A 26,715-nucleotide genomic window follows, 5' to 3' on the forward strand; every position below is an offset into this window, starting at 1 on the left:
TTTCGATGTTGACCGATCGTGTGGACCGCTTTCTCACACATTCTCCGTCTTAATCTAAAAGTCACTCACCTTCTGTGTTTGTCTTTAGTTTTTGTTCTCTTTTCATCACACACCCAGGCTATTTCTGTTGTCTCTCTCTCCATTTCTTTGTTGGTACCTCTCTCTCATTCCTTCCCTCTCTCTTGCTGTCTCTCTCTCTGTCATTATATCCATTGATAGTTCTATTCATAAGTCAAAGTGTTTGTGTTGACTCTTACATTTCATTTTTGGCTCATGTACCCAGAGCAGCACATAATCTGAATTTGAGACTCTGTGCTCCTATGTGTTTGCTCTACATTATCCTTCGTTCCCCTCAATCAACTCTCTCTGTATGTGCAGTTGTGCACATCATTTATGCCGTGTCTCTCTCCTCCTGTCGTCTCTCTTCTCTTCTATTTTGCTTTTCCTCTTCACATCTGCCTGTCTGTCTTGATCCACTTGTCTCCTTTCTTTCTGTCTTTCCCTGCCAGCCTGTCTCTGTCTCTTTGTGTCTGTGTCTGTGTCTGTGTCTGTGTCTGTGTCTGTGTCTGTGTCTGTGTCTGTGTCTGTGTCTGTGTCTGTCTGTCTGTATCGCTCTCTGTCTGTCTGTCTGTCTGTCTGTCTGTCTGTCTGTCTGTCTGTCTGTCTGTCTGTCTGTCTGTCTGTCTGTCTGTCTGTCTCGCTCTCTCTCTCTCTCTGTCTCTCTCTCTCTATCCCCCATAGAGTCTCTGTTTCTGTCATTCTTCCTCTCCATATCCCCGCACCCCAAACTCCTTCTGTTCTGTGTTTATGGGGCGTGGAAGAGAATGAAAACAAGTTTAATACAAAGCGATAGATCATGCCACATCTGGGGCTGGGTGGCGGCCATTTTGTGGAGCTAATGCATTTTATTCAGGACTGTTGGGAGTAATTATTCGAAATGGCAGCTGGTGAAAGGAGTATTAATGTCCCCTTTCTACATGGATACATCCAATATTACGGGCTGATGAAGACGACCCAAATTTAAAGAGAAAGAGGGAGACGAACTGATGAGAGAACTTGTGCATTGCTGCTGACATATGAAAATCTTACTCCAATTGTTGTAACATGGGCAGTTCTTGAAAGATTTTGAGTGTCTCATATGTCAAAGTCCACGACTTCTAGGGCACTTGAGTGGTACAGCGCTGTTAAAGGTGCCTGCCCACTAGGACTACGCAATATATCGAAAATGTCGCCATTGCAATATCAACATGCACAATATACATATTGCATTTGCAATATACAATAATCAGTGTGTTGAATGTTTTCAGTGTGTGCATACAGTAGGCTTTTCATTGCCTTAGCAGCCAACCTATAAGGCAGAAAGACAACTGGGAATTATAGTGATAGCTTGTACCATTTCCGTCTACACCGAGGGACTCTGTACCTTAAGAATTGGTACTCAGCATAAAGGATGTGTGATGGATCATCAGAGGTGAGGTGACCTTCTGAGCTAGTCTGATTACAGAATGCTCATATGTGGGTTGGGGAGAGGGCTATTGTCGGACTCCAATGGTTTTCATGGCCACATCCCCCAGCTGATTGACCATGGCCTTAAGATTGGTGGACAAACTACCAGACCTGGACCACAATCCATACCTGATAACACTTCCACTGGCAGAAAAATCAAAGAGGAGAATTACGTTCTGCCTCACACCAAAACCGCTCAGCCTATATGGAGAAAATCCATTATCTGTTGAAAGCAGATATAATCCACAGGAACAGTCCAACTTCATAACGAGTCGATGTTTACACCCAAGTATTTGTATGGGGTAACCTGAGCAATAGGCTAGTGGTTGAATAGCCTATTATTGTCTCCACCAGGCCGAAAGCGTGGCCGAGACTGTTTTCGCCCCTGTCCGTCCGCTCGTCCGTCCGTCTGTGTGTACAGCTAATCTACGGCACAGTCGGACAGATTGCCGTGAAACTTTGTCCACACATTCACACACACATTCAACAGGCCGGTTCCTGTTTTTACGTTTTTTACGGTTCCTGTTTTTACATGGGCGGCCATAGCTGAGTGGTTAGTGAGCCCGCCTAGGGAACCAGCTGGCCCTGGTTGCCCCAGGTTCGATTCCAGGCTATCCCAGCATATGTGCCGATGATATGAAATTTGTCCCTGAGCAAGACTCTTAACCCCAATTGCTCACAGGTTCTCATTGGAAACAAGACCGCAAGGACTTTCATGAACGACCTGTTAAAAGGAATTATCCTTATCCTTATCCTACAACTGGACTGATCGGCGTGAAACGTTGCACGCACACTCCCTAGAGGCCAAGGAAAAACCTCTGCTCCAAATTTTTCACATCAGCCTGTTATAGTGCCACCAGGAGGCTGATCTTTGCTAAACACTTTTTTTTATTACTAATTTTTCAAATCACCTCATGGTGGCGCTACAACAGCCCACTTCATGTTTCGGCCTATAACTCTTGAACCGTAGGTCATACAGTCAATCAACATATTTTCCCCCTGGATTCCTTGGATCATGATGCAATTTATAGCCAATTTTCTGCCAGATTACATTTTATGCCAGATTGCATTTTCTTCTCACACTTTTTGCTGCTACTCCTAGAGATTTTGTCCAAAACTCACACAAATCGTCTGATTTCGGTCCCATTCAAATTGGCTATGACTGCCTTCCAAGGTTTGCAGACCCTGGGTAGGCAACTCCGAGGAGCACAGGTCATGGTGTCTGTCACACCACTGCACAAATGAGTATCCAAGAGTGATAGAGAGGCTGATGTGTACCTATTCAACGGCTGTTGAATAGGATGTGCCATCAGAACATTTGATATAGCCTACTGATGCTGCATCTGTAGTCATTTTAAAAGGCCTGAAAAACTAACACAGCTCTGTGGGGCTAATGGGTAAAACTGGGAGTTGACTTCATTACACAGTTCGCAAAACACAAAACACAAGTTAATGCAAATTAATTCCTTTGGACATGACATTTTAGGAGAAGGGACAGCAGACATTCCATAGAGCTGGAACAAAAGAGTCCACAGACCTTTGAAAAATTGTGCATCATGCCAGAGTAAGCTGTCAATGTTTGTTTATAAAGTTTGTGGAGAGGTTGTATATTTATTTATTAGTTACTTGCCTTTGACCAAGTTGTAGCACAGTATGAAAGAAATATCAGTGGGGTGGGGTGCACATAACATTTTGCAGACAAACTTGGTAAGGGAAAAAGATACAGAGAGGTATGCTGAACAAGGAAAGGTGATAGAAGAGAGAACAGACTACAGAGAGTGAGAGATTAAAATACTTGTGTGGGTGCACTTGTACCTGCCTGAGGGTTTGTTTGCACTTTCTTCCGTAGTTAGCATAAACACCTGTTCAGACCCACTCAAAACACCCACTGGCTAACACTGCTGTGTGTGTGTGTGTGTGTGTGTGTGTGTGTGTGTGTGTGTGTGTGTGTGTGCGTGTGCGTGCGTGCGTGCGTGCGTGCGTGCGTGTGTGTGTGTGTGTGTGTGTGTGTGTGCCACTGCCATCTGAGTGAGATACAAAATGAAATCTTGTTTGTGTTGTGACCTTTCTGTGGCTTTTGTTTTATATGTCATGTGAATAATGCTAATATTTTACAACGAGCAATATTGACACATTAATACCCCACCAACATAATTATGTAAATAGTTTCCATTTAAGAAACCCAGTGACTCTTTGGCTGTAAAGGGGAGACCCCTACTGGGAAGAACACGCCACTGCAGTCTCTGTGGCTCACTTCCAGTGTTTTTGGGCTTGTTTCTAAAGTGTAGTCAGTGCTTATTTGGGCTTGCTTCCTAATGTTGTTTCCACCAGTGGTTCTCAAACATGTCAAGGACCCCCCAAATTAATATGCATTTGTCTGCGGACCCCTCATCTGAAAACATTTTATGCCAGGGACCCCCATACAAGAGACACACATATTACGCATTTTTTCACATTTTCTTCCAAGATTTCTTTGAAAATAGCCACTACATAGATTTAAATTGCTGATGCTATTATAGTGGCTTCTTTTGGGCTTGTTTTCATAGACCTGGTTGCTTATTTCTCTCTTTAAACCTGGCAACGCTGCTCACTTCCGTTTCCGTTGTAAACAAGCAATATGGACTCATCCACAGCATACTATCAGACCATGTGAGATTGTAATTTCAAACACGAATATTTGTGCCTATTGACAAAGAAAAAAACCGTCATGAGGGAGCCGACTTGTTGTAAACCGAGTGCTGTTCGATATTATTGCACTGCTGGTAACGGTATGGAGCAGTTTTTAGTTCAAGAGGTGAAGTCGAAGCTTGCAGCTGAAGATGTGAGTGCTTTTTTTGTATTATCACGTCAAGACTTGTGATTAACACTGACTGCCGCTTTAGCCATTACTACCTCTTACTAGCACTACTATAGCCTTGGATCAAGACTATCGTAGATCAGTGGTTCTCAACCTGTGGGTCAGGACCCCCAGGGGGGTCCCCACATGATTTTTTAAAATACTATACTATAAAAACTGTTTGTTAATTTACAGGTTATAAATTGTTAAATTATATAAGAAAGTATAATGCCTCAACTCCTATATTCCAAGTGCTTATCAGGGTGGGGTGCCCCCAGTTATTATTTTGGGGGGTCGCGGCCTGAAAAGGTTGAGAACCACTCATAGATGTATTTTATCGAGTCTGACTTTTGCTTTCGTATCTACGAAAGCAAGAGTCAGACTCGATACAAATACATCTATTATAGTCTTGATCCAAGGCTAGAACTACTACTCACTACTCACTGTCAAACACCACCGTCGTTGTTTGCTGGTGTTGCTGATTGTGTTGTTTGGTGTTTTTTTGTACAGGTGTGTCAGTTAACGGGTAAGGTGCTGTTCAGCACCTCTGCAGGGATCGACAGAGTCAGAGAGCTCAAGTCTGCAGAGAGACTCTTCCTTCTGCTGAGACAAGACTTGCCCGTGAAGCTGCCTGGCCACTTTAGCTCAGGTCAGCTGCGTCACCTTCAGTAATGCATTACAGGTAGTATAGTATAGTGAATATAATAAGGCAAAATAAGATGGTCTGAAAGAACAAGGTCGTAGATACAAGCGGCCGATATAGATTTTCTCAGGACGGTGGCTGGCACCTTCCTTATGCAAGGTGAGAAGCTCAGGCGGAGTAGAGCCAGTGCTCCTTTGTGTAGGAATGGTTAATGTGTTTTTTATTGTTGCATCCAGTAAGGATGCCTCCTGGTCGCCTCCCCAGAGAGGTTTTCCATGCATACCCACCTGGGAGGAGGCCACAGGGAGGACCAGGTCAGGAGATTATATCTCTCTGCTGGACTGGGAATGCCTCGGGTTCCCCCAGTCAGAGCTGGCTGATATGGCCAGTGAAAGGGAAGTCTGGGATTCTGTGCTGGAACCATTTCCTCCATGATCTGACTCCAAATAAAGCGCATGACGATGGATAAAAATAAGATGAGAAATAGAAATAGTCCTGAAATAGAGAGCACACAGGATTAATCTTTGTAACACAAATGTGTCTTATCAAAGAAAACCCTGACCTGTTGACTCGTCATTGTTGGTTGCTCTTGATAGAATTGTCAAAATAGAAACAAACAAAAAAATATATGTACTGTATACTAAATAACATGGTGCTCCTCTGTTAAAGTTGTTCCTTTTCCACAGTCTTGTATAATATAATATAATATAATATAATATCTGACAATGCACTTTTTGTTCCTTTCCGTTTCTCCACTGGAGGAGAAACACTGCTCTAATAATTATATTATTTTCTTGATTCTTTTTAGCCAAAGCTGCCTCTGAAATACGGTCTAGACTGGTGGGTGATGCGACCGAATGGACCAGTGCTATAATGACATGGAGTCGCCTGCAGGGGGTGCTAGATTGCAGAGGCACCTCTGTAGTCTCACACAACTTAGCAACGGGACTAACAAAGGGAAAATGTGAGGAGAAGAGGTGGAGTGACAGGAAAGTGGATGAGATGGAATATCAGAGTGGGGACGCAGAGTGTAGGATGAGAAAAAGAGAGTGGGAACATGGAGAGAGTGTGGTTGATGGAGCGAAAGGGACGGAGAGAAAGAATGACAAGGTTAGTGGCGTTGATAAGTCTTGCAGTGATGGACAGAAAGAATCCTGGAAGAGACGGAGAGAGGAGGACGAGGAAGAGAAACTAACTGACAGCAAAAGAGAGGAAGGCGAGGGAGGGATACACCATTCTGGTGAACAACAGCATGGTGAGAATGCCTGCAGTGTTGCACAAAAAGGACCATGCACACCAGAGTGTCAGAGAAAGAGGGATAATGATGAGGGGGGAGGAGAGGCTAGTCGGATGAAGATCGAACAAAACAGTGGAAAAGAGGACGAGACCTCAGAGGTCAAAGGTAACGGAGAGGAGGAGGAGAAGGGAACGAAAGAAAGAAGTGAGGTTGAAGAGTTGAGTGGCGACAGGCAAAGTAGAAACCATGCAACAGTAACGGCGGCACTGTGTGACTGTAGCAAGGAACCAGACAGCCACAACCACACAACAACACCATTGAGAGACCACCGATCCAAGAGAAAGTACAGAGATAGCCTGGAACATGGTAATATTTACTTTCTGATACTGACTGACTGAAATGTAATCATAATTCTTAGACATTTTTTGTTTATTTATTTTTTTCCCCAATCATATTTATTATTTGCTGGTAATCATTTGTAATGAAAAATACACTGCTCAGTGCTCACCCAGTACCCAGTACCAGTATTACACGTAGCTTAGGTGCTGAAGCTAAATAATATCGAACTGAATGAACAGAGTATCTGCACTCTCAAATCGTTTTGATTTGAGCTTGAAATGAGCTTTTGGCCACATTCGCTGCTACTACTATTACTCCAACTGAAAGTACTAATACATCAACGTCTAGTATTATTATGTGGTCATATTAGAATTAATAGTCGAGTTTTTGCTTTCTGCTGCACTTCAATAGCCAATGTTAAATGACAGTGTATCCCGAATCACTTTGTATGTTGAAGTGGAGGCCACAGACTCCAAAGAAAGGGAACTACAGGAGCCTAGCAGGGACAAACTGCTTCAACCTTCTCCTACAGAACCTGTCACCTTCAGGATCAGCTGCAAGTGCTCTGGAGCTCTAGCCAGATGGTTCAGCACACAGGTATTCATGTAGAATATACTCGTATACCTATGTAGCACATTAAGAATCTATTGCTGTATGTGTGAGTGTGTATACACATACAGTTTATTAAAGGGATAGTTCACCCCAAAATGACTTTTTTTCTATCGATTACTCACCCCATATTTTTTTGTTTTTGTCGCATTCCTGAGCCAATAATTTGATGACGGTTCAAAGAGTCTCCATTGAGTCTCCTACCGACCAGTCACCCCGTCATGCTAGATGCTTTATTTGTCCCTGCGGAAAATCATTTTGTACCAAGCAGCCATCAGGATACAAAAAATGACAACACATAAATACACAGTTCATAGACAGATCACACAATACATTGACAATACTACACAGCTCCTCTCTTACAGAGAGGAAAATGGAATAGCCTACCAGTCATAGTTCAAGAGGCATCAGAGAGAGAGAGAGAGAGAGAGAGAGACTATTTCAGCCATGCAATAATCCGGCCACTGCTAGGTACCGAAACCTGAATACGCTGATTGTGTCAGCAAATAAATAACCCATAGCATTACCAGCAGTATGATAATGTTTGAATATAAAAGTCGTTTTTATAGGAAACATAAGGAAGGTTTTGCTCCTTGTCCGCTAATAGTAGCTGTCGTGTGTGTGTGTGTGTGTGTGTGTGTGTGTGTGTGTGTGTGTGTGTGTGTGTGTGTGTGTGTGTGTGTGTGTGTGTGTGTGTGTGTGTGTGTGTGTGTGTGTGTGTGTGTGTGTGTGTGTGTGTGTGTGTGTGTGTGTGTGTGTGTGTGTGTGTGTGTGGTGTCACTTCCTTTGCATTGTAACCGCGTACAGGAGTTGAGTGGTTTGATTGGATCAGGCCTTAGCAGACTGCTGGGTTGGAAGGTTGACCTGAGGAATCCTAAGTTGGAGGTATCATCCTTTGCACACAATTACGAGATGTATTTTATTATATAAACATATTTCCTGTCAGCTTTTATGAGATCTATCTCTGCTAAAAAATAATAATGAAAGAACTCCCCCTGTTGTTATGGTGATATTGTGTTTCTGTGTTGCTTCTACAGGTCAATGTGTATTTGAGTGATGACCATTGTCTACTGGGGATACCACTAACCAGGTTATCTCATTTGATCAGATTTTACTCGAGTGTATCGATCGATTGTCCCTACTTTAGTAATTTTTTAATTCAGTACATCTTAAGTTTCTGTATAATTTCACTTGTGTGAATATATTATGTTTTATGCTGTTGAATTTCCCACTTTAGATGATTTAAAAAACGTTGCTGTATGTGATTTTAGTTTTTTCTCTTTTTCTTCAGATTACCTTTAGCTAACAGGAGCTACATTAAAACCACCGGACTGAGGAGTACAGTAGCCTGGGCTATGGGCTCTCTGGCCCAAATACAGGTTCTCACATACTGATGCATTTTACATCTACAGATGTAGTGATCCTAGCTTTATTTGTAGACAATCAAACATTTTGGTTAATTCAAATTTATATTTACTGTATGTTAAGGCTGTATCTGAAAATGTTTTAGCCACTCTCACACATGCTTTGACACTCATACATGTATGGTCAGTGCATGAAAGTCAACCTCTAGTCTGTTGTTCGTTCAAATGTTGTCTTTGCTATGTTTTGTCCAGCCAGGTTTCTGTGTCTTAGATCCAATGTGTGGGGTGGGAACTATCCTTTTGGAAGCTGCACAGGAGCAGAAGGTCAGCACACTAAAAAGCCTGATACATACTTATTTGTGCGCCAGTGTCGTACCAGAAATAGCAGATCTTCAAGCTCACAATGTATCACATCGCAACATGTTGTGAGTGTTTTCGGTGTGCGACAAGGCGCGTATATATCGGGCATAACTCTTTTACACATCCTCAATAGTAGGTTAGAATGACAAAAAACATTGTTTTTCCTGAAGGAAGTTCATTATCATTAGTCTAAGGGTAAATGTGGTCCTGGGTTACTGATTAATTTAGACCTGTTCTTACAGCACCTGTTAGCCCTCGGCTAGTTTCTTGAATTCCAGTGTGTTGAGTCATGTTTCTGCTTTAGATGCAATGGTTAAAACTGGATTAACCACTTATAACAAACCAGTGTGAATTATTCATGGTTTCTCTGTGGTTTAAACTGCTAAATGGGCTACCTATGTAAAACACTTAGACACTAGAGTTTTAACCACTTAAGCCCTATGTACTTTAGTTGACACACTGTGAGCTTGTAGATCTGCTATTTTTGAAAACAACAATAATAATAATTATGATTTTTTTTCAAATATATATGTTTTGGGCTTTTTTTCCTTTATTGGTAGAGTAAGTAGAGACAGACAGGAAACGGGGAGAGAGAGACGGGGAGTGACATAACAGCAAAGTTTGTCAGGAACGGGACTCGAACCCGTGATGCGCTGTCAGGCATTAGGTGCCCGGACCGCTAGCCCAGCCGTCCGGGCCAATAATTATGAACATTTTTGAAAATGTATATATATAATGACATGCCCATATTTGGGACGCCAGGTTGGAAGTGGTTAATTGTAAGTTGTAACACATTATATGGATAAGGTGTATATCTAAAGTAATATAAAATAATTCTAAGCATTCTCCCCTTACTGTCAGGATGCCTTTTTTCTGGGCATGGACATTGATGACAGACAGCTGCAGAAGGCCAACGAGAATATAGCATTTGCAAACCTTGCAGACAGAGTTCACCTGCTAAAGGCCTCAACCATGGGTAGGAAAACCTGTGCAAAGTGCGAATTATATTTTAGTATATATTCATGATTTCAATCATTTTGACATACTATTTGCACCAGTGGTTCTCAAAGTGGTCTCCAGGGACCCCCACGGGTCCTTGAAGAGGTTCTAGGAGGTCCCCCGCTAAATGACTGATAATTAGGGACCAAATGGACCCTTACAGGTCTAACTCAGAGTGTACAAATGTTGTTCACTCTGAGAGTTATGGGGGTCTGTGGTCTAATGCGTACCAATCTGGGGATCCTTGAAATTATTGATTTACACAACACTAATGCACAGTATTTACATATTTGCATTTTGCGACAAATGTCAACTTTTAGGTATTGCACGTTAGCCAAAATGTATTTGTGATCTAAATTCAAAAACAAAAAAACATATTTAAAATATTGATTTGATGCTCATATTAACCATAGGGCTAGACCACACATGGACAAATGACATCATCAACTTGCGACTGGCATTGCCCCTATTGAGTGAAAGATTAACTATTTCTAAGATAAATAAAATATTGAAGGTGTTTTTTATTTTACATTTTAGTTATAAAGGACAATTATAATGTATTAACACATTGACTGCCAGGAATTAATTAATTAATTCATCATCCTTGCCAGCGGTTTTACCTTATTTTGACGATCCACGGAAAGCCATGGAAGCCACGTTGTGGACACGGATGTAAACGAAAGCTGTCTGGGGGGAGGGGGAGGGTCTCGTCTATCCACCGGAACAAAAAATGTTTTACCGCGAGCGTCCATTCTGTTCAATATGGCTTGTTTTCACACAAAAAAAGAAGAAATCCGAGCTAGATGTGTTTTTCTAAATCCCATAACATAGGAATGGACGGAAGTGATTTTTTTTGTGATGACGTCATTTCCGTCCATTACTCCTCTCGCAGTCAAAGGATCATTCATAGGTTGGCGAAGGGCACCCTCTAGCGTAATCACTGTAAACATGTTTTTTTTTAATGCATATATGCGTTCTTGGCAGGCAAGTGTTGGATTTGAAAGAACGCATATATGCGTTCTTTGCAGGCAATGTGTTAAGTCATATTTGGCTTATTAGGCAGGGATCCTTTTAAGAATTGTGGGCTAAGGCAAAGAATAGTACATAGTGTACTACTGACTGATGAATGCATTGAACTGAAAGTTGTGTTTTGCCTCTGTGGTGACCAGAGCTCCCTCTGGCCAGCGGGAGTGTGGATGCTGTTCTGTGTGATCTGCCATTTGGCAGGCAGTTTGATACCAAGGAAAACATGGCTGCCAAGCTGATTCACATTGTTACAGAGATGGAGAGGTTGGTTTGTGTGTACAGTATGTTTGTCTCTTGTATGCATGGATGTTGTGTGTGTACGTGTGTGGCATGCATGTTTATTCTGATATATATTGAGAAACATACCAATTTGGTCCCTCTAAAAGTGTGTGTGTGTGTGTGTGTGTGTGTGTGTGCCTTGCATGTCTATTCTGATATGTCTTAAAATATATACAGTATATATTGAGAAAGATACTAATCTGATCCATTGTGTGTGTGTGGGTGTGTGTGTGTGTGTTTCTAGAGTCCTCTGTGTAGGTGGAGTCCTGGTTCTCCTACTGAGCCCTCAATTATCTTGTTTGCTGAAAAAGCTCCAGGCACACCCAAGCGCTTACCCAACACCTATCCAGGAAACCGTGCCTCTTACTGGGCAGCAACGCTGCTCGTCATCTCTTCTTTCTTCCCTAAAGCCTGAGACCTGTCAGACCAACCCAGATGTCACACCACCCTGTATCCAGGGAACAGAGATTCAGTCTGAATCTCTGTCTAGTCAGACTGGACTACAACAGGTGCCTGATCCCCCCCTCTCCTCCTTGAAGCACCGGGCGTCGTACAGAGTTAGCTTAGGGGCAATTGATGGACTTATACAAAAATATGTCAAGTTATAGACTTGATTCAAAACAAACAGTGATCTTCTCTTTTTAATTATATAAAGATTGTATGTGTTGAACAAAGAATTGTTTTGAGAGTCTTTCTTATACTATGTCTACAGTGTGTCACTGTATGAATACTGGGTGGTGCTAAAACCGACACCTTTTCAGCAAAACCCTCAAATAAAAGGATAAACATGCTTACATCACAGTTTACATGGTAGAATAAATGTAATCATAACAATTCTGAACTGTAGTTTTTAAGATAAGATAAGATAATAATAAGATAAGATAAGATAATAAAAACTTTATTGTCCATTAAATTGACATGAAATGGAAATTTGTCTTTGGCACACCAGCAGTCAGTTACAACAATAAAACATTGCAATGTTTTAACAATAAAACATTTATGGCTAGGTAAGCTTTACAGTGTGCTCAAAATCCAGCCACAGTATGATCCAAACAGTGTGTGTGTGTGTGCCTACCCATTCTATTCATAATTATATAGTATTGCAGTTTAACTCACGAACTTTAAGGGGATAGTTTGGATATTTACTATTTTTCCTACTTACCCAGAGACAGACAAAGTCATGGATGTCTTTTTTTGTCTGCTTTTTTGTTTGAGGGTATGTTGAGTGATGATGAGCTTATCCTAGTTTTAATCCTTGGGTATCTATGGGATCAAGTAGCAACTTCTCATGGAAAAGGACTTTCTCTGAAGGTTGGTAGGCCTTGTCCAAAATATGCATATTCATCCACCATGGCTGTTTGACATAATGTCTTTCTTAAAAGTGAAATTAGTGACTATAATTCTGCACATTACAATGTGTTGATACGTTACACCAGCCATCCATCTTTGGAGAAGTTTAAAGGTGTATTTTGGTACTTTTGATTTTGGAGGGGAACTGCTACTTGATTCCATAGACATCTAGGAATTAAAGTAAGCTATGTTAAGCTTGCAAACGAAAAAGGCACCCACGAGATTGTCTGACTCTGGATAAATCGGAACAATGGCAAATCCCACAAAACCCAACTATACCTTTAACACTTAATCATATCAAATTTACCCTGTAGTGTAAACTAAAATTGACACGAAAACATTGGTGTTCCAGAAGGTTCGTGTTTTTTATTGTTATACATATATAATAAACATAAATGATTATACCTTACATAATACTTTATGTTGTTAGTGCTTTTCAAATAAGAGTATGGAACACAGTTTTTATTCTGAAAGAAAGGAGCACCTCTTGTATGCCTATTTACACAGGTGTTGTTCTTTGAATGAGAGCAACATACTTACTATTAACCTCATGGATGTATTAAGAGAGGTGTCAATGTGACGTCTGAAATTAAATGACATCTAAATAATTCATAATTAATCAAATTGGGCATTAAACCAGCATAGGAAAACATTGTGAGACATACTTCAGGGTGGGCTTTTTGCTCAAAAGGATTCTAATGTTCCATGGCAAAGTTTCAAAACCTTATTACATTGGAATCATTAATGTATTATTGTTTTGTTTTATCACTTCCAATTTGTTTATCCTGTATCCTGCACGAGTTCTCTCTCTACTGGTTGAATAAAATTGGTATCCCGAGCCGAAAATGTATATTTTTTTGTTTACAATGAGAGATGGGAGGACCTCTGTTACTGAACAAACAATGACTACTCACAATAGCGAGCTATTTAGCACTTATAACAAAACAACAACAAAAAACCTAAATTAATTTATCCATTTGTAACTGTGAGAGCCTACAAAACGCAACCAAAAGGACCTCAATAAGACGCAGTAAATGAACAGAAAGTACAGGTCAGGTAGTGTTTTGGATGGATGGATGTGTACAGTGTCCTCACTGCTCCCTCTCTCTGCTCTGCTGCTCTGAAGGGACAGACTGTGAGACAGACAGACAGACAGACAGAGTCACCGGACCATGTACGTACGCCAACATTCGTGCGCATGCTCTTTGCGCAGTGGACGCCATGTTGAAGCTCCAGTGGGTTCGGGGGCTGTTGTGATTTCTCTCTCTGACGCTGTATGTTTTTAAATATTTCGTTTCCCCACATACCCCACCGTGCTTGACACGACCACCGGGACCCCCCCACCCCATCCGATACGGGAGTCGTTCACGATGGATTCCAGCGTGGACCTGTCCCGCAGGAACCCGCAGGAGGATTTCGAGCTTATTCAGCGGATAGGAAGCGGCACATACGGAGATGTGTACAAGGTAAAAAAAAACAACTGCAGCCCCGGCTATGGTAGCACCCAGCAGCTAACTTTTAGCCGTTTGGATGGAAACTGGCAACGTTGTTGACAAAACGGCAGCAATTGTGACAGGCCTGTGAGCATTGGATTGAAACAATTTATGTAACGCAGTAGCGCGTTTCCTGCAGCCGATGTTTCGCAGCTGGGTGGTGGAGAATGTGTCTATCTCTGGTTTGATCCTAGCTCTGGTCCATAGCTTTAGAGAGAGTTCTCCTTAACGCTGTGGTACTTTCGAGCCGTTGCCCGCTTACCCCCGGTAGCGCAGCCGCTCGTCTGTAGTAAAGAATAAAAAACACTTTCGCTACTCACCAAAACAAAGACGGTTTTATGATGTTGAAAGCCTACTTTCCTTAGTGGGAACACATCGGAGCCCCCCACCACTTCTAAAATACACTTTTTGTCCAGAAAAGAAAATATTTCACCGGAAGGAAAACATTTAGAATTACTCCGCTGCGCCCCCTACAGATCTTTTGAATAGACATTTTCCATTGATCAGATCTGTAGGGGGCGCAGTTGAGTAACTAAAACATTTTTCCATCCGGTGAAATATTTTATTTTCTGTCCAAAAAGTGTATTTTAGACGTGAGGTGGGGGGCTTCGAGTATTCCCACTAAGGAAGGTAGGCTTTCAACCTCTTACAACTGTCTTTGTTTTGATGAGTAGTGAAAGTGTATTTTTTATTTTTTACTGCAGACGAGAGGCTGCGCAGCCTGCGCTACCGGGGGGTGTGCGGGCAACGGCCCGAAAGTAACCTAGCGTTAAGGAGAACTCCTTCTAACGCTATGGACCAGAGCTAGTTTGATCCCTGAAAAGCGCTGCAAAGAATGACAGCTCCTCGGATCATGATGATAATAATCGCCTAGCAGGCACCAACAATAAAGCATCAACACAACTATAATCCCCTTGTTTCTCCCCCTTTTCGATGAACAACGTTGTTATTGATCGAGAAAAACGGGCTTTGTTGCCTGGTTTGCGTAGTGAAAGACGAGGCTAAGCTGGTGAGGATCCATGATGTACACAAGGCCCCGGGCTGCCACAATGCTTATCATCAACATACCAGACACTCCGTATTGATATTTGTTATCATATGGCCAATAGTTTTACTGTTCTGGCTACCATGTCAGGGTTTTATCGTCTTGATGTTCGGTCTGTGATGATCGACATTCAGTCACCCACTGTTGACGGGCCATGTTGTTGTTTACCAAAGGGACTCCGTATCGTGGAATTTAATGTCATCATAATGCACTGTCAAATCCTGTTAATTTTACTCAAGAGTTTGTAAAATTTGTACATTCTTTGAGATACAAATGGATCAATTTAACACAGGATTTTTTCTTCTGTTTTAAGCATAGCAGCCATGCACTCTGTCGTGGAATTGAATCCCATAGCTGTGTGTGTGGGGGGGAGAGGCATTTGGCAGCCTGGGTAAATTCGTCTAAGTTTTGATAGGATGTAATTATGACGTTTGGTTAACCTCGAGGATCATAATTAGTGTTACAAGTGCAATAAAATAACCCAGGATCCGGAATGTAATGTTGGTTACATTTCTTTGTTTCTTCATGTTTTGTTTATTTATTTATTCTTAATCAGGCTTTTAGGCATTTTGTGCCAGGTTATCCCGTTGGTTTCTACAGAAGATCCCAAAGTCTCCCATTATCTCTTCCTTTTCTGTTACACTAATTATATACCTGTCAGGAGTAATCTTGTTTGGGTCTAATTTAAGCCTGCATTTTGCTTTGTTCCAGGGAAACAAGCCCTGATTCCGGTAGATCAAAACACTCACTGGTTAAAACAGTAACTTCTACAGTGATTTAAAATCATGGGTCTTCCCAGTGGAAGATAATCTTCTCATAGAGTAGAAAAGTGATGTGTCTGATGTCAGGACCTTTTTAATGGTCAGTGTAACTGTTGCATAATGCCAAGTTCACAGGTTTGATCATCGTCTTAAGCTGTCATCTTGAACCTATAAAGATAAAGATAAAGAAAACTTTATTGTCCATTAAATTGACATAAAATGGAAAATTGTCTTTGGCGCACCAGCAGTCAGTTACAACAATAAAACATTACAAAAATACACAGGTGCATTAAAATACTATAAAAAATGCACTCACATTAACACAACAACAGTGGTCATGAGCAGTGGCGATTAGACTATTTAAACATTTTCTTATTTAAAATGTCCACAGCAGTTGGCACAAACAACATTTTGTAACCCTTCTTTTTTGCTAATTTTGCCCTAAGCCTCCTGCCCGATGGCAACAAGTCAAATTCAGAGTGAAGAGGATGGGTAGAATCATTGTAAATCTAAATTGCTTTTTTGGTTATGGAGCGGTTGTATATGTCCTGAAGTTGCAATTGTTTGTCTCCAATGATCTTACTTGCCTGGTTGACTACCTGGGTGAGCTTGTTTTTATCTCTAACTGAGAGGTTCCCAAACCAGGACACGCTCTGAGTAGGCTGACCGATTTGGAAAAATATTGAATGATTTTTCAGGCTAGTATTGTGATCATTAGGGTTTGATTCAACTTTATTGTCACATCAGAGGTTTACAGGTGTAAAGAAGTGCTTAAAATTTGTTTTTGTGCGAGCTCCATCGTTTTAGTTGTTTTCAGGAAGAGAACAATTAAAAGAGGGGGGGGGGCACGGAGAGCAAGGAGAAAACACTAAAGAGAAACGTATGTCAGGGATGGGCACAAATCTAAGATATCTACATATATATGCATACACAGCATAATACAACTGGAACAGTGTACATGTCATGAGGTTAGACATAAGGTGTATAAGGTTAGACACAAAGGTGGTAGCACTTTCGGTATGTCCAAAAAGCAGCAGCTACTGTATGTACATGAGATTAGACATTAAGGAAGGTGCAATTTGTGATACAGTATGTTAAACTCAGTCTTTAGTTCTGTTTATGTAGTAAAACTGTCTGGAATTCTGTCTGGTAGGTTGATCAAATATATACTGAGATCAATATTCTCACAAGGTCATTGGTTTGATTTGCCCAACCATGGTCCATTTCCTGTTTAATTATCCTTGTGTAAGACACTGAACCTGTTTCAGGGGTACTGTAGTGATGCCAGCATGTTGACCCCAGGGGGTCAAATGATCCCACCTACTCATTTTGGGCATTATTTACAGATACACAAAATCTGACAATTTAACACTCGTTTGTGCTGTTAATATCGGCTGTGGGGCAAAGTAATCCAAACGTACTAACGTAGAGTGACTTAGTTGTGTTTTGGAGGCAAACATGGTACTAAAAGTTCTTTGTTTACATGGCATGAATGCTGAAATTGTTGTTGTAATGCTGTAATAGTTGTTGTAATGCTTCCTATTTGAAATGACTGGTCCCATTTAGGCCTCCTTTTGAGAGTGTAAAACCCTCTTTTTATGTTTTTGATGCAATAGATGGCCAGTATTAGGGTACTTTGCAATTAGCAATGTGTTTACTTGAGTTACTTCTAAAAAGTCTATTGAAGCCATTGGTTTTCTACAGTAGATAAATTACATAAAAAGCATGTGTGTGTGTATGGGGGGGGGGGGGGTGTAATGTACTTAAAGGGATACTTCACTTTCGGGCCGGGGACACATTTAAAAAAAATATTAAAAATAAATGAAAAAAGTTATGGAAAATTCATGGCCCCCTCACACATTAGTAGGACACTCTAATGCGTGAGGGGGCCATGAATTTTCCATAACTTTTTTCATTTATTTTTAATATTTTTTTTAAATGTGTCGGCGGCCCGGAAGTGAAGTATCCCTTTAACAGCCTGATGAACCTGTTGGCTCCACTATTTTCCCCCTGGCCTTAATTCTGCATACATGTGGCACAGCTGGGCAGCCATGGTCTTGGAATGCAGTGGTCCTGACTTCCTGTGTGTCTGAGAGTGTGTGTGTGTGTGTGTGTGTGTGTGTGTGTGTGTGTGTGTGTGTGTGTGTGTGTGTGTGTGTGTGTGTGTGTGTGTGTCCTATTGTTTCAGATTGCTACAACAGAGGAAGAAGTTAGAACAGAATGCTCAAGTACACACACAGGTGGATGCATAGTCTGTTTCTCTCAAACACATGCATTTAGAAGGCAACTGGTGCAGCACCATCCTGTTTTGCTTAGTGTTCCACCAGTAGTTTGCTCGTCAAGTGTGTCCACGTGTTTCCAGTGTCCCTTGAGGCCTTGCATGAATTCCTGTTGTCAGTCATTCAATTCATTCGAGTGATCCCTGCAAGTTAATAATAATGTGGGAACACAAACTGTCAGAAATCAAAAAGGGTCATATTAGTCTTATATTAGTCCATATTGGGTCCTACTTAACCCTGCAAGATCTCCCTCCACACAGCTGATTCAAATGAATGATCAATGGCTCTTGACGCTTGCTCTTAGCAGTAGCCTAACTCCTGTCCTGTGTTTCATTCTGACTGGCTGCTGTGACACCTGTATCTCTGCTTGGGGATTAAATGGTGCTTGTTAGGTTTGGGTTGTGTAGTTACCTTGCCATGATGTAACTCCAAAGGTGGACAAGAAATCAAAAGTAATAGCTCCATTGATTAGAAATTGATAATTCAAAATATGCTCCTCATTGACTTACATTGTACGGTAAAACAGCTCTCAAAGTCACTCTTTTAGCACGTAAACGAACACAAACAAAGCTGATTCAGACAATATAGAACATCATCAAACCCAGTACTGTTTTTTTTTTAAATAAAAATGTGAACTTCCTGTTGATTTTACTATTTGAAGATCCGAATCCGGATCCGCGGATCCAGTCCGGGTTTTCTTCTTAATAAAAATGGTAAAATCAACAGGAAGTTGACATTTTTATAAAAAAAATAAACAGTACTGGGTTTGGTGATGTTCTATATTGTCTGAATCAACTTTGTTTGCATTCGTTTATGGGGTAAAAGAGTGACTTTGAGAGCTGTTTTAACTTACAATGTAAGTCAATGAAGAGCATATTTTGAATTATCAATTTCTAATCAATGGAGCAATTATTTTTGATTTCTTGTCCACCTTTTGGAGTTCCATCATAGCAAGGTAACTACACAACCCAAACCTCTACCAAAGTGGTCTTTCCCTTTAAGCACTTGATCTTGTGGGGTTGTGTTAACACATTATTGTTGATTGATTTGATCCCTCAAATGAATTGAATGACTGACAACAGGAAGTAATGCCCATAATTCACACACCCCCTTTTCCCCAGTAAGCTCCCTTGTGGATAGAGACCTCAGCCTGAAGTGCTTCTCAGCTGATATGCGTTTACCTGTCAGGGAGGTTGCTCTGTATAGTTTATGATATTTAGTTATATTTTATAACATCTGTGTTTGGAGAAAATGTAATTAATTCTGCGGAATCTGCGTAAATTTATACTCAGAAGTAGCATTGGAAAACTATGTACTACATTCGGAAATCACGTTTCACTGTCCCCACTGAAGTCACATTCCGTCAAAAACATTCCTGAGATTGCTTACATTTTGTGACATTTGTTATCAGCCTGTGTTATTATTTAGCTTCATTGATGACACAACTGAGAACTGACAACGCTACTTTCCTGCGGCCGCATGTGTAATGGAGATGTAGTCGCTCATTTCTGAGCCTGAGAATTTTAGTAGATTTGTAGGGGGCCTTTTATCATCTTACTCTTTGGATAAATTAGTACTTAATTATTCACCTTCAGTTGATGCTTTGTAACCATATTTCTGTTTTGTAACACAGTTCTTATATTACTTAATTTAAAAAACGTGCAGTGCATCTCAGCTGGTAACATTACATGTTTACCTATAGAGACCTCAGCCAGCGCTGCATCTATCAGCTGGTAACTTATTACTTCCTCTATGGAAGCGGTTACTCCTCCAACCTTGTCAGACCGTTCCCTGATCCGGATTGTTTGACAACAAAACCTGCGTGTGTGTGTGTGTGTGTGTGTGTGTGTGCACGCTTGAAGGCTTGCATGCATGTCGTTGGTTGAGGGGTAAGGCTGGCTGGCTTTTAAATGCCTCGTCACTCTGGTTCTGAATTAGTTTGAAAGAAATCTTGGAACCATTCTAGTGTCAAATCCTATTTTGAGATTTGCCTGCTCATGTGATGTATCTGGTTGGTACAGGACACGTTCGAACCAGCTCTTGAAAATTATGGGAACAAATATATGTAATAGGCCCGCATTTAAAAAAAACAAAACAAAAAAAAGGGTTTACATATTTGATCATTTGCTGTCTATTAATTGTATGGTAGTTTGGGAGCTCTGTGTTCTTATCTTTTGGTTGTTCTACTTTTGCACTCACTGAAAGCTTCTCTGTATAAGAGCATGAGCTAAATTCCTAAAGTGTAATATAAATGGGAACTGTTTGTCTTTGCCCAGCTCCTGGTGCAGTGTTTTTTCTTCTCAGAAACCTCAGAATTTCAGCTTTGGTTCCTTTGGTCAGGTTGCATACTAGAGAGGCTGTGTGTATTCGTGTGTGTCAGCACGTGTGTACACTAGTACACATGCATCTACTGTGACATGCATTTAAGTTGCATTTATTTTTTTTGACACGCATGTGCTCACAGAGCAAAGTTTTATTTGGCCAGTGAGTCGGCCACACTTCCTCCTGATATGTTCTTTATCCCATGTATAAGTACACACACACACACACACACTCACACACTCACTCACTCACTCACTCACTCACTCACTCACTCACTCACTCACTCACTCTAAATGCATTGTTCTGGTGTTCCAGTGTGGCATCAGTGTGTGAAGTGTGCATTATGTGACTTCACAGACCACCACTAACTAAATGTCCTGAATGCCTACAGTATTAACACTATTATATACTATTCTATATCATACTCTGTACATAGTTTAATTAGTCCGCTTCCAACAGTAGCTGTTCCATCTGTATTCTCATATTCACACACATCACATTTCAGTGTGTCTTCTTATATTTTATAAGTGAGCACAGTGCACATGTGAAGATCACCATTATTCTGACTCTGTGTTGTGCACTCTGGTACTTCAAAAACAAATTGCTTTAGCTAGTTTTCAAGGTTACAATGATTGCAGAATAAAATGTCTAAGAATGACATGCATATGACATTGTCATGTATGGTTAGTATGGGACATGGCTATGCACACTTAAACAGTCAGATTAAAGCAGAAGTGGTTAAAATGCGTGTGGGACTTTGTGTGCATGGGTGGCATGTCTGCTGGATGCTTGGCTTTAAGGCTGTGTTTCAAGGGCTGACAGGTGCACTAGTTAAAAACGCTTCACTGAATGCAGCTTTTCACCTCACCTGTTCCTTTCATTGGGTTGTTAGCTGGCAATGAATGAGCCCTGCCGGGTGTTGAGACTGAGCCTGTCCCCAGTTCGAAGAGCACCACTTTTAAGATGTTAACTATCTCACAGGACCAGTGCGGTTGTCTAAACCAGGGTTGCAAACCTTTTCACCAGTGACGCACAAATATCGATCCATGCTTGTTGCGACCCAGCCCACAAGGAAGGAGCACATGGTCTGCACACAAATTAGCTGAGCCACCCGGCCACCCCACAAGCAACATGTTTTGACCAAAAACAAGTTTATCAACCAAGCTAATGTTTAAAACAATATTCAAGGAAAACCAAAGCCTGCTCTTAAAAGTACAAATGAATCACATCACACAGTCAGTATCATTAGCAAATTCAGTTCTAAAAACATAGAAATCACTTAATGCAGTAGGTATACAAGTGAGCATTTAACACAAATTTGTTTTCTATTTCATGTAATTGCGTTGCAATTTATTGTTTTTCAAAATTCCGTAACCATTATGTGATCGGTGCACTAACCGGTTGAACTACCACACTGATGTGTGGCTGTCGGTGTCTATGAACCGCTGATTTGACCTATACATCATAGACGTACACTGTGAAATCTAGGGCTGCAACTATAGATCATTTTCTTAGCTATTATTCTATTTATCACTTTTTCAATTAATAAAATAATCGAGGAGCATGTTTTTAAAATACTACTCAATGATGCAAAGTTGAGAACGATGCAAGTTAGGCGTGCATGCCCCACCCTGTTATGCAATACCCGTTGCACTCCTTGTCAGAGTACCTGGGCCGTTGCATCCGTCTGTTTGTCTATGACTCTGTGTCCCTTTTATGCACGTATATGGAGATATCCGTCTGTCTGACGCGCATTCGCAGTAACTTCAAAACTCATCTGCTTACAGTATGTCAGAGTTCACAAAACTGCAAATAAACAGCTTAAATTGGGGAAAAACTGTCTTCGTCACTCTCTTCATATGCCAATGGTTAATGCCGGTGTGCAAGTTCAGATCGATGGGCCCTCAGCCCACTGAGGAGAAAAATGGATTCACACAGACAGAGGTTTCCTCATTTTATTATAGTAGGATTTATAGTTGGATAATTCCAAAATAGGGATCGATATATTAAATTATTAGTTAATTTTTGTTAAATGTATTAGTTAAATTTGCTATACACCCCAAGTGAAATGCTGAGTGTCAATTTAACTCGGTGTACAAATGTAACCAAGTGGATAAATTGTGTTGTTTCTCACATTTAGAATGTCTCTTCAAGTGTCATTAACTCTCGTGCGTTGGCGCAGTGTGGCATACAGCACAACAACTAACTGACCACCTCTGTGGTTATTACTTTTATCTAGATGGTACTGACAAGGAATGGCCCAAGAACGCTTTTCCCCTGCTTGTTATCTGACCCTGAGGTAAAGACAGCATGGATGTTTCACGTGTTGGTGAAAGGCGCAGGTGAATGTCGGTGCATGAAATGAGCTGGAAACTCTGAAAATGTCATGTCTGGCAAATTGAGGACAAGAGAGTGAGAGATAGCTGACGCGTGTCAGTGGCCTTAAGGCTTTAGGTGTAGCACTAATGATTGGAGAAAACAGGCTTGTAAGTGGGAGGAAGCCGGTTCAAATCTCCGGAACGGCTGGGAAAATTGGCTCAGTGGGAGTGAATTTCTGAAGAGCTTGCTAGTTATCTGACTACTGCTTATCTGATCTCAAAGAATTATAGGAACATTTTCTGAATGAGTCTGACCTGGCACAAGTGCTGTGTGTGATATTGAAAGAAAGTCATTGCTTAAATATTGCCAAATGCAATATGATTACTTTTTGTGTGAAAAAAATCGTTAATAATTATTAGATTAATTGGATCATTAGAATGTGCTCAGCTTGAAAGATGTACATACTTGAATACCTTTTCTTTCCTTCAATAAAACTTGCAGTCTCTCTGGCAATTGTAATTTGCATTATACTGTGCAGCTCCACCATCTATTCACTGTTGTTTGCTTGTGACGTCAGTGATGTGGTTATTGAAGCTTATTTATGTTCATGTCGCATGTGTTAGTACGTCTCTCTGGATAAAAGCGTCAGCTCAATACCTAAACTGTTAACTGTTGCCTGAAGCAATGCACTTAACCTCCGACAGATCCATTGGAATTGCTGAGTGGCCAATGGTACACATCTGTATTTATACAGGACAGCTCCCAGTCGCCAGTGTGCGAAGTGAATGAGTCTGACTTCCCCTTCTACTAACTGCTGCTGTAAAGAAATAGTCTTGCTGCCAGATGATTGGAGATCTCTGCCATCCAATCATCTGTGGATTCTAAATGCAAGGTAGTTGCCAGAACGGCAGTGAAAACAGCCGCTAACAAATGTACGCCACTGTTTTGTAAGGCAATCATGTCAACACCCCCAATATGAAGGGCTGCTCAAAAGACTTAGGATCTGCTTAACCCATTAAGACCTGGAACTGGGTCATTTTTAGATTTGAGCTAAAAAGCATTATTTTACACTTTGGCTATTCAAAAATAGCAGATATACAAGCAGATATACAAGCTCATAGCGCGGCACCGAGTGCTGCGCTACGAGCTTGTAGATCTGCTATTTTTGAAAAATCTTGAAAATGTGTGCAAATCTTTGAATATATATATTTTTAAAGCGAACATTTTTAACTCAAATCTTTGCTTTTGGGGGGTTCCTGGAACAAAATATGTTGATGGGGGTCCGCGGCCAAATACATATCATTTTGGGGGTCCTTGACATGAAAAAGATTGAGAACCACTGATATAGAAACATACGTTTTTCAGAAAACAGTTGAGATTTAGGAGACATGTAGAATCGGCTTCAGGTCTCAATGGGTTAAATAGCCTTTAAAAACAAAATTTTCTTCACTCAGTCTTTAGCTGAGTGAAGTGTTTGAGTGAAAGTTTTTATGCAAGTTAGGTGGTTAAACGAGGTTAGAAAGAAAGAAAAAAGTTCATTAAAAAAAAAAAATTGCCGGATAAGACATGCAAGGGAAAGTTCAGCAGGTGAATTTCCGTGGACAAACATGTGATGACAGTATCAAGAGCAGAGTATGTGAGTAGGTCAGGAGAACCATTTATCAAGTATAAGACCCCCCCCCCCCTCTTTTCAGCATACAGCTTCTGTTAAATTTCTTATGCGAAGTCTCACTTTAACTCTTGTTTTTTTTTACATTTTGGTTCGACATCCCTTCTAGAATGAACCAAGGATATGAGCAAAGTGGAATGGTGATAGAGGAAATGGGCATAGATGCAGCAGTGGAGCTAGGGTAAAAGGATTTTCTCTTCATGTGATTGAAAGAACAATTAGGGCTTTGATGTTGTGAGGCAGGTTTCAGTCAACTAGAGAGACTATGACCATCTCCAAGCTTTCGTTGTTAAAACTGGTGGGAAGCAATTGGAGAGTTGAAAACAAACTAGGGATAGCCAAGACAACTGCATTGCAGAACCAATCAAAAGTCTTTGGGGGTGGTCAACGCGATTGGTTTCCAAAGCAGTGGGTGTAGCTTTGTTACCAGCTGTTCTCACCGCTATTCTAGCAACTAGCCTGCATTTAGAAGTATCCAGATGTAACCTTGCGTCATGTATTGGTAGGTGGAGAGATTTCTGATCGTCTGGCAATGTGAGACTGGTGGAGAATGATCTCTTAACACTCTAACCAGCATAAAAGAACCATGCAGTCTGACATGTGGTCAAAGGTTAACTTATATTCAAATGTGTACAAGATGGGGCAGTCATCAGGCCAGCTTCTCTCTACTTGACCTAACCATGGTTAACTCTGATCCTGGATCACCTCAGTTCAGTGTCTGTCTACCAGGACTTATCTCATTAACTTGATAGGCCTCCTTATCTCACTCTCGCTCTCCATCTGTCTCTCTGTCTGTCTTTTTGGTCTTTCTAGCCAGCTCTCTCTGTCTCCATAGCTCTTTATTTATCTCTTGTTTATAGTCTTGTGCTTAAAAAATAGAACCTTGAAATCAGATTTTGAATGCTAGGTAAAATATAATTCTATTGTGAAGGTATATCCTACTATATAATTGGAGTAACCTCTGTCTTGGTGTCCGTCTTGGGTCGACCGACCGGCCGACCGGGTATGGGCTAGTTAATGATAATGATAATAATAATAATAATAAATACATAACAATAATATTAATTATTCATATTATTTTCACGGGATAATGCCCATCGTCAGTCGCATCACTCCCTTGGGTCCTCGACAATACACACAACGAGTTTGGGCGGTTCTCGCGAATATGCTGGTGACACACTCACACGCACATAAGTACGCAGAGATTTTGCATTTATAGTAGGATTATTATTTGGGTTGTGTGTTTAGGAACACAAAATGTAACAATCCAAAAGGTTTACCTACCATTAGAAACTTTTTTATTTTATTGATTACATATTTTATTGACAGTTTAAAAGTATAGCAGTATCTTAAAAAAGCAGAAGATGATGTGGCCATGAAGGACCAGAAGAAAATATGCAATGGATGCAAGAATATGCAATTATGATCTATTTGTTCTGTTTACATGTTATGTGTAGAATTAAGCTCCTATGAAGTGAGTGTGTATAATGTCAGATAACCCTGACTGTGTTTGTGATTCTAAGAAGTGTTGTTGGGCTGAGAGGAGGGTGATCAGGGTGAGATAGCACTGTTATGCTGTTTTGTTTCGGGTCAAAGGAGAAGTAGGAGGAGGAGGAGTGAAATGTCACACCGCTGCTCTACTGAGCCGACCATATGCTGAGGGTGTCACATGCGCATGCGCATTACACACACGTGTGCACACGCACACACACGCACACACACACACACACACACACACACACACACACACACACACACACACACACACACACACACACACACACACACACACACACACACACACACACGGCCATGTTAATTACAATCATTACTCGATCCTTCAGTGCGTACTTAAAATAGATGTCTAGCACAAGCACGCACGCACACAGATATGGTTGTACAGTCACACAAATACATTAAGATGGCAGTCAAATCAACTGCCTCACTCTCTACCACATGCGTGCGCACGGCATGCACAAACACACACACACCAGAGACCAGAAGGATGCAGCGCTTAAACTGTAGTCATAACCAGTCTAACATGTTTTTGTTTCAAGATCCATTTTGGTTAGGAATTCAGAATGAAGGAATGGCTGTAATTGAAACTGGTTGTGTGTCACAGCAGGGCAAAGTTGGGCTAACAAAACATTATGAATGCATGCCTTTTATGAGAAAATCCTGTACAATAAAAACATTTCTCACTTGAAAGTTTGAACTACTGCATTACTTTTTCAACTTGTTCTGCATAGATGCAGATGTAGGCCTCGAGGCAGAGTTGA

At 40.9% G+C, this 26,715-nt stretch overlaps 2 protein-coding genes across 18 annotated transcripts in view; both read left to right on the forward strand.

Annotated features, from left to right (window-relative positions):
- Positions 1–4,137: 4,137 nt before the first annotated feature.
- Positions 4,138–11,852, forward strand: thumpd2 (THUMP domain containing 2). Of its 3 annotated transcripts, none has more exons than XM_080450270.1 (11): positions 4,138–4,327; positions 4,853–4,991; positions 5,794–6,588; positions 7,019–7,158; positions 7,978–8,055; positions 8,208–8,260; positions 8,462–8,549; positions 8,787–8,858; positions 9,756–9,870; positions 11,063–11,183; positions 11,443–11,852. In XM_080450270.1, the coding sequence occupies exons 1-11, from the start codon at positions 4,214–4,216 to the stop codon at positions 11,804–11,806; spliced, it is 2,079 nt and encodes a 692-aa protein (XP_080306396.1). In that variant the 5' UTR covers positions 4,138–4,213; the 3' UTR covers positions 11,807–11,852. The 3 variants fall into 3 exon arrangements, with proteins under 3 accessions (XP_080306396.1, XP_080306397.1, XP_080306398.1); XM_080450271.1 differs by having other exon boundaries at positions 5,794–6,240; XM_080450272.1 differs by lacking the exon at positions 11,063–11,183 and having other exon boundaries at positions 11,443–11,596.
- A 1,933-nt stretch (positions 11,853–13,785) lies between these two features.
- Positions 13,786–26,715, forward strand: part of LOC308100998 (mitogen-activated protein kinase kinase kinase kinase 3-like) — a 55,597-nt gene continuing 42,667 nt past the window's right edge. For all 15 annotated transcript variants that reach the window (XM_080450245.1, XM_080450255.1, XM_080450252.1 and 12 more), the window contains exon 1: positions 13,786–14,014. In XM_080450245.1, the coding sequence (XP_080306371.1) occupies positions 13,919–14,014 (96 nt within the window). In that variant the 5' untranslated portion in view covers positions 13,786–13,918. The remainder of the gene's footprint in view (positions 14,015–26,715) is intronic.

This window comes from Gymnoscopelus braueri, assembly GCF_963280865.1.
Source record: "Gymnoscopelus braueri genome assembly, chromosome: 14".
NCBI lineage: Eukaryota > Metazoa > Chordata > Actinopteri > Myctophiformes > Myctophidae > Gymnoscopelus > Gymnoscopelus braueri.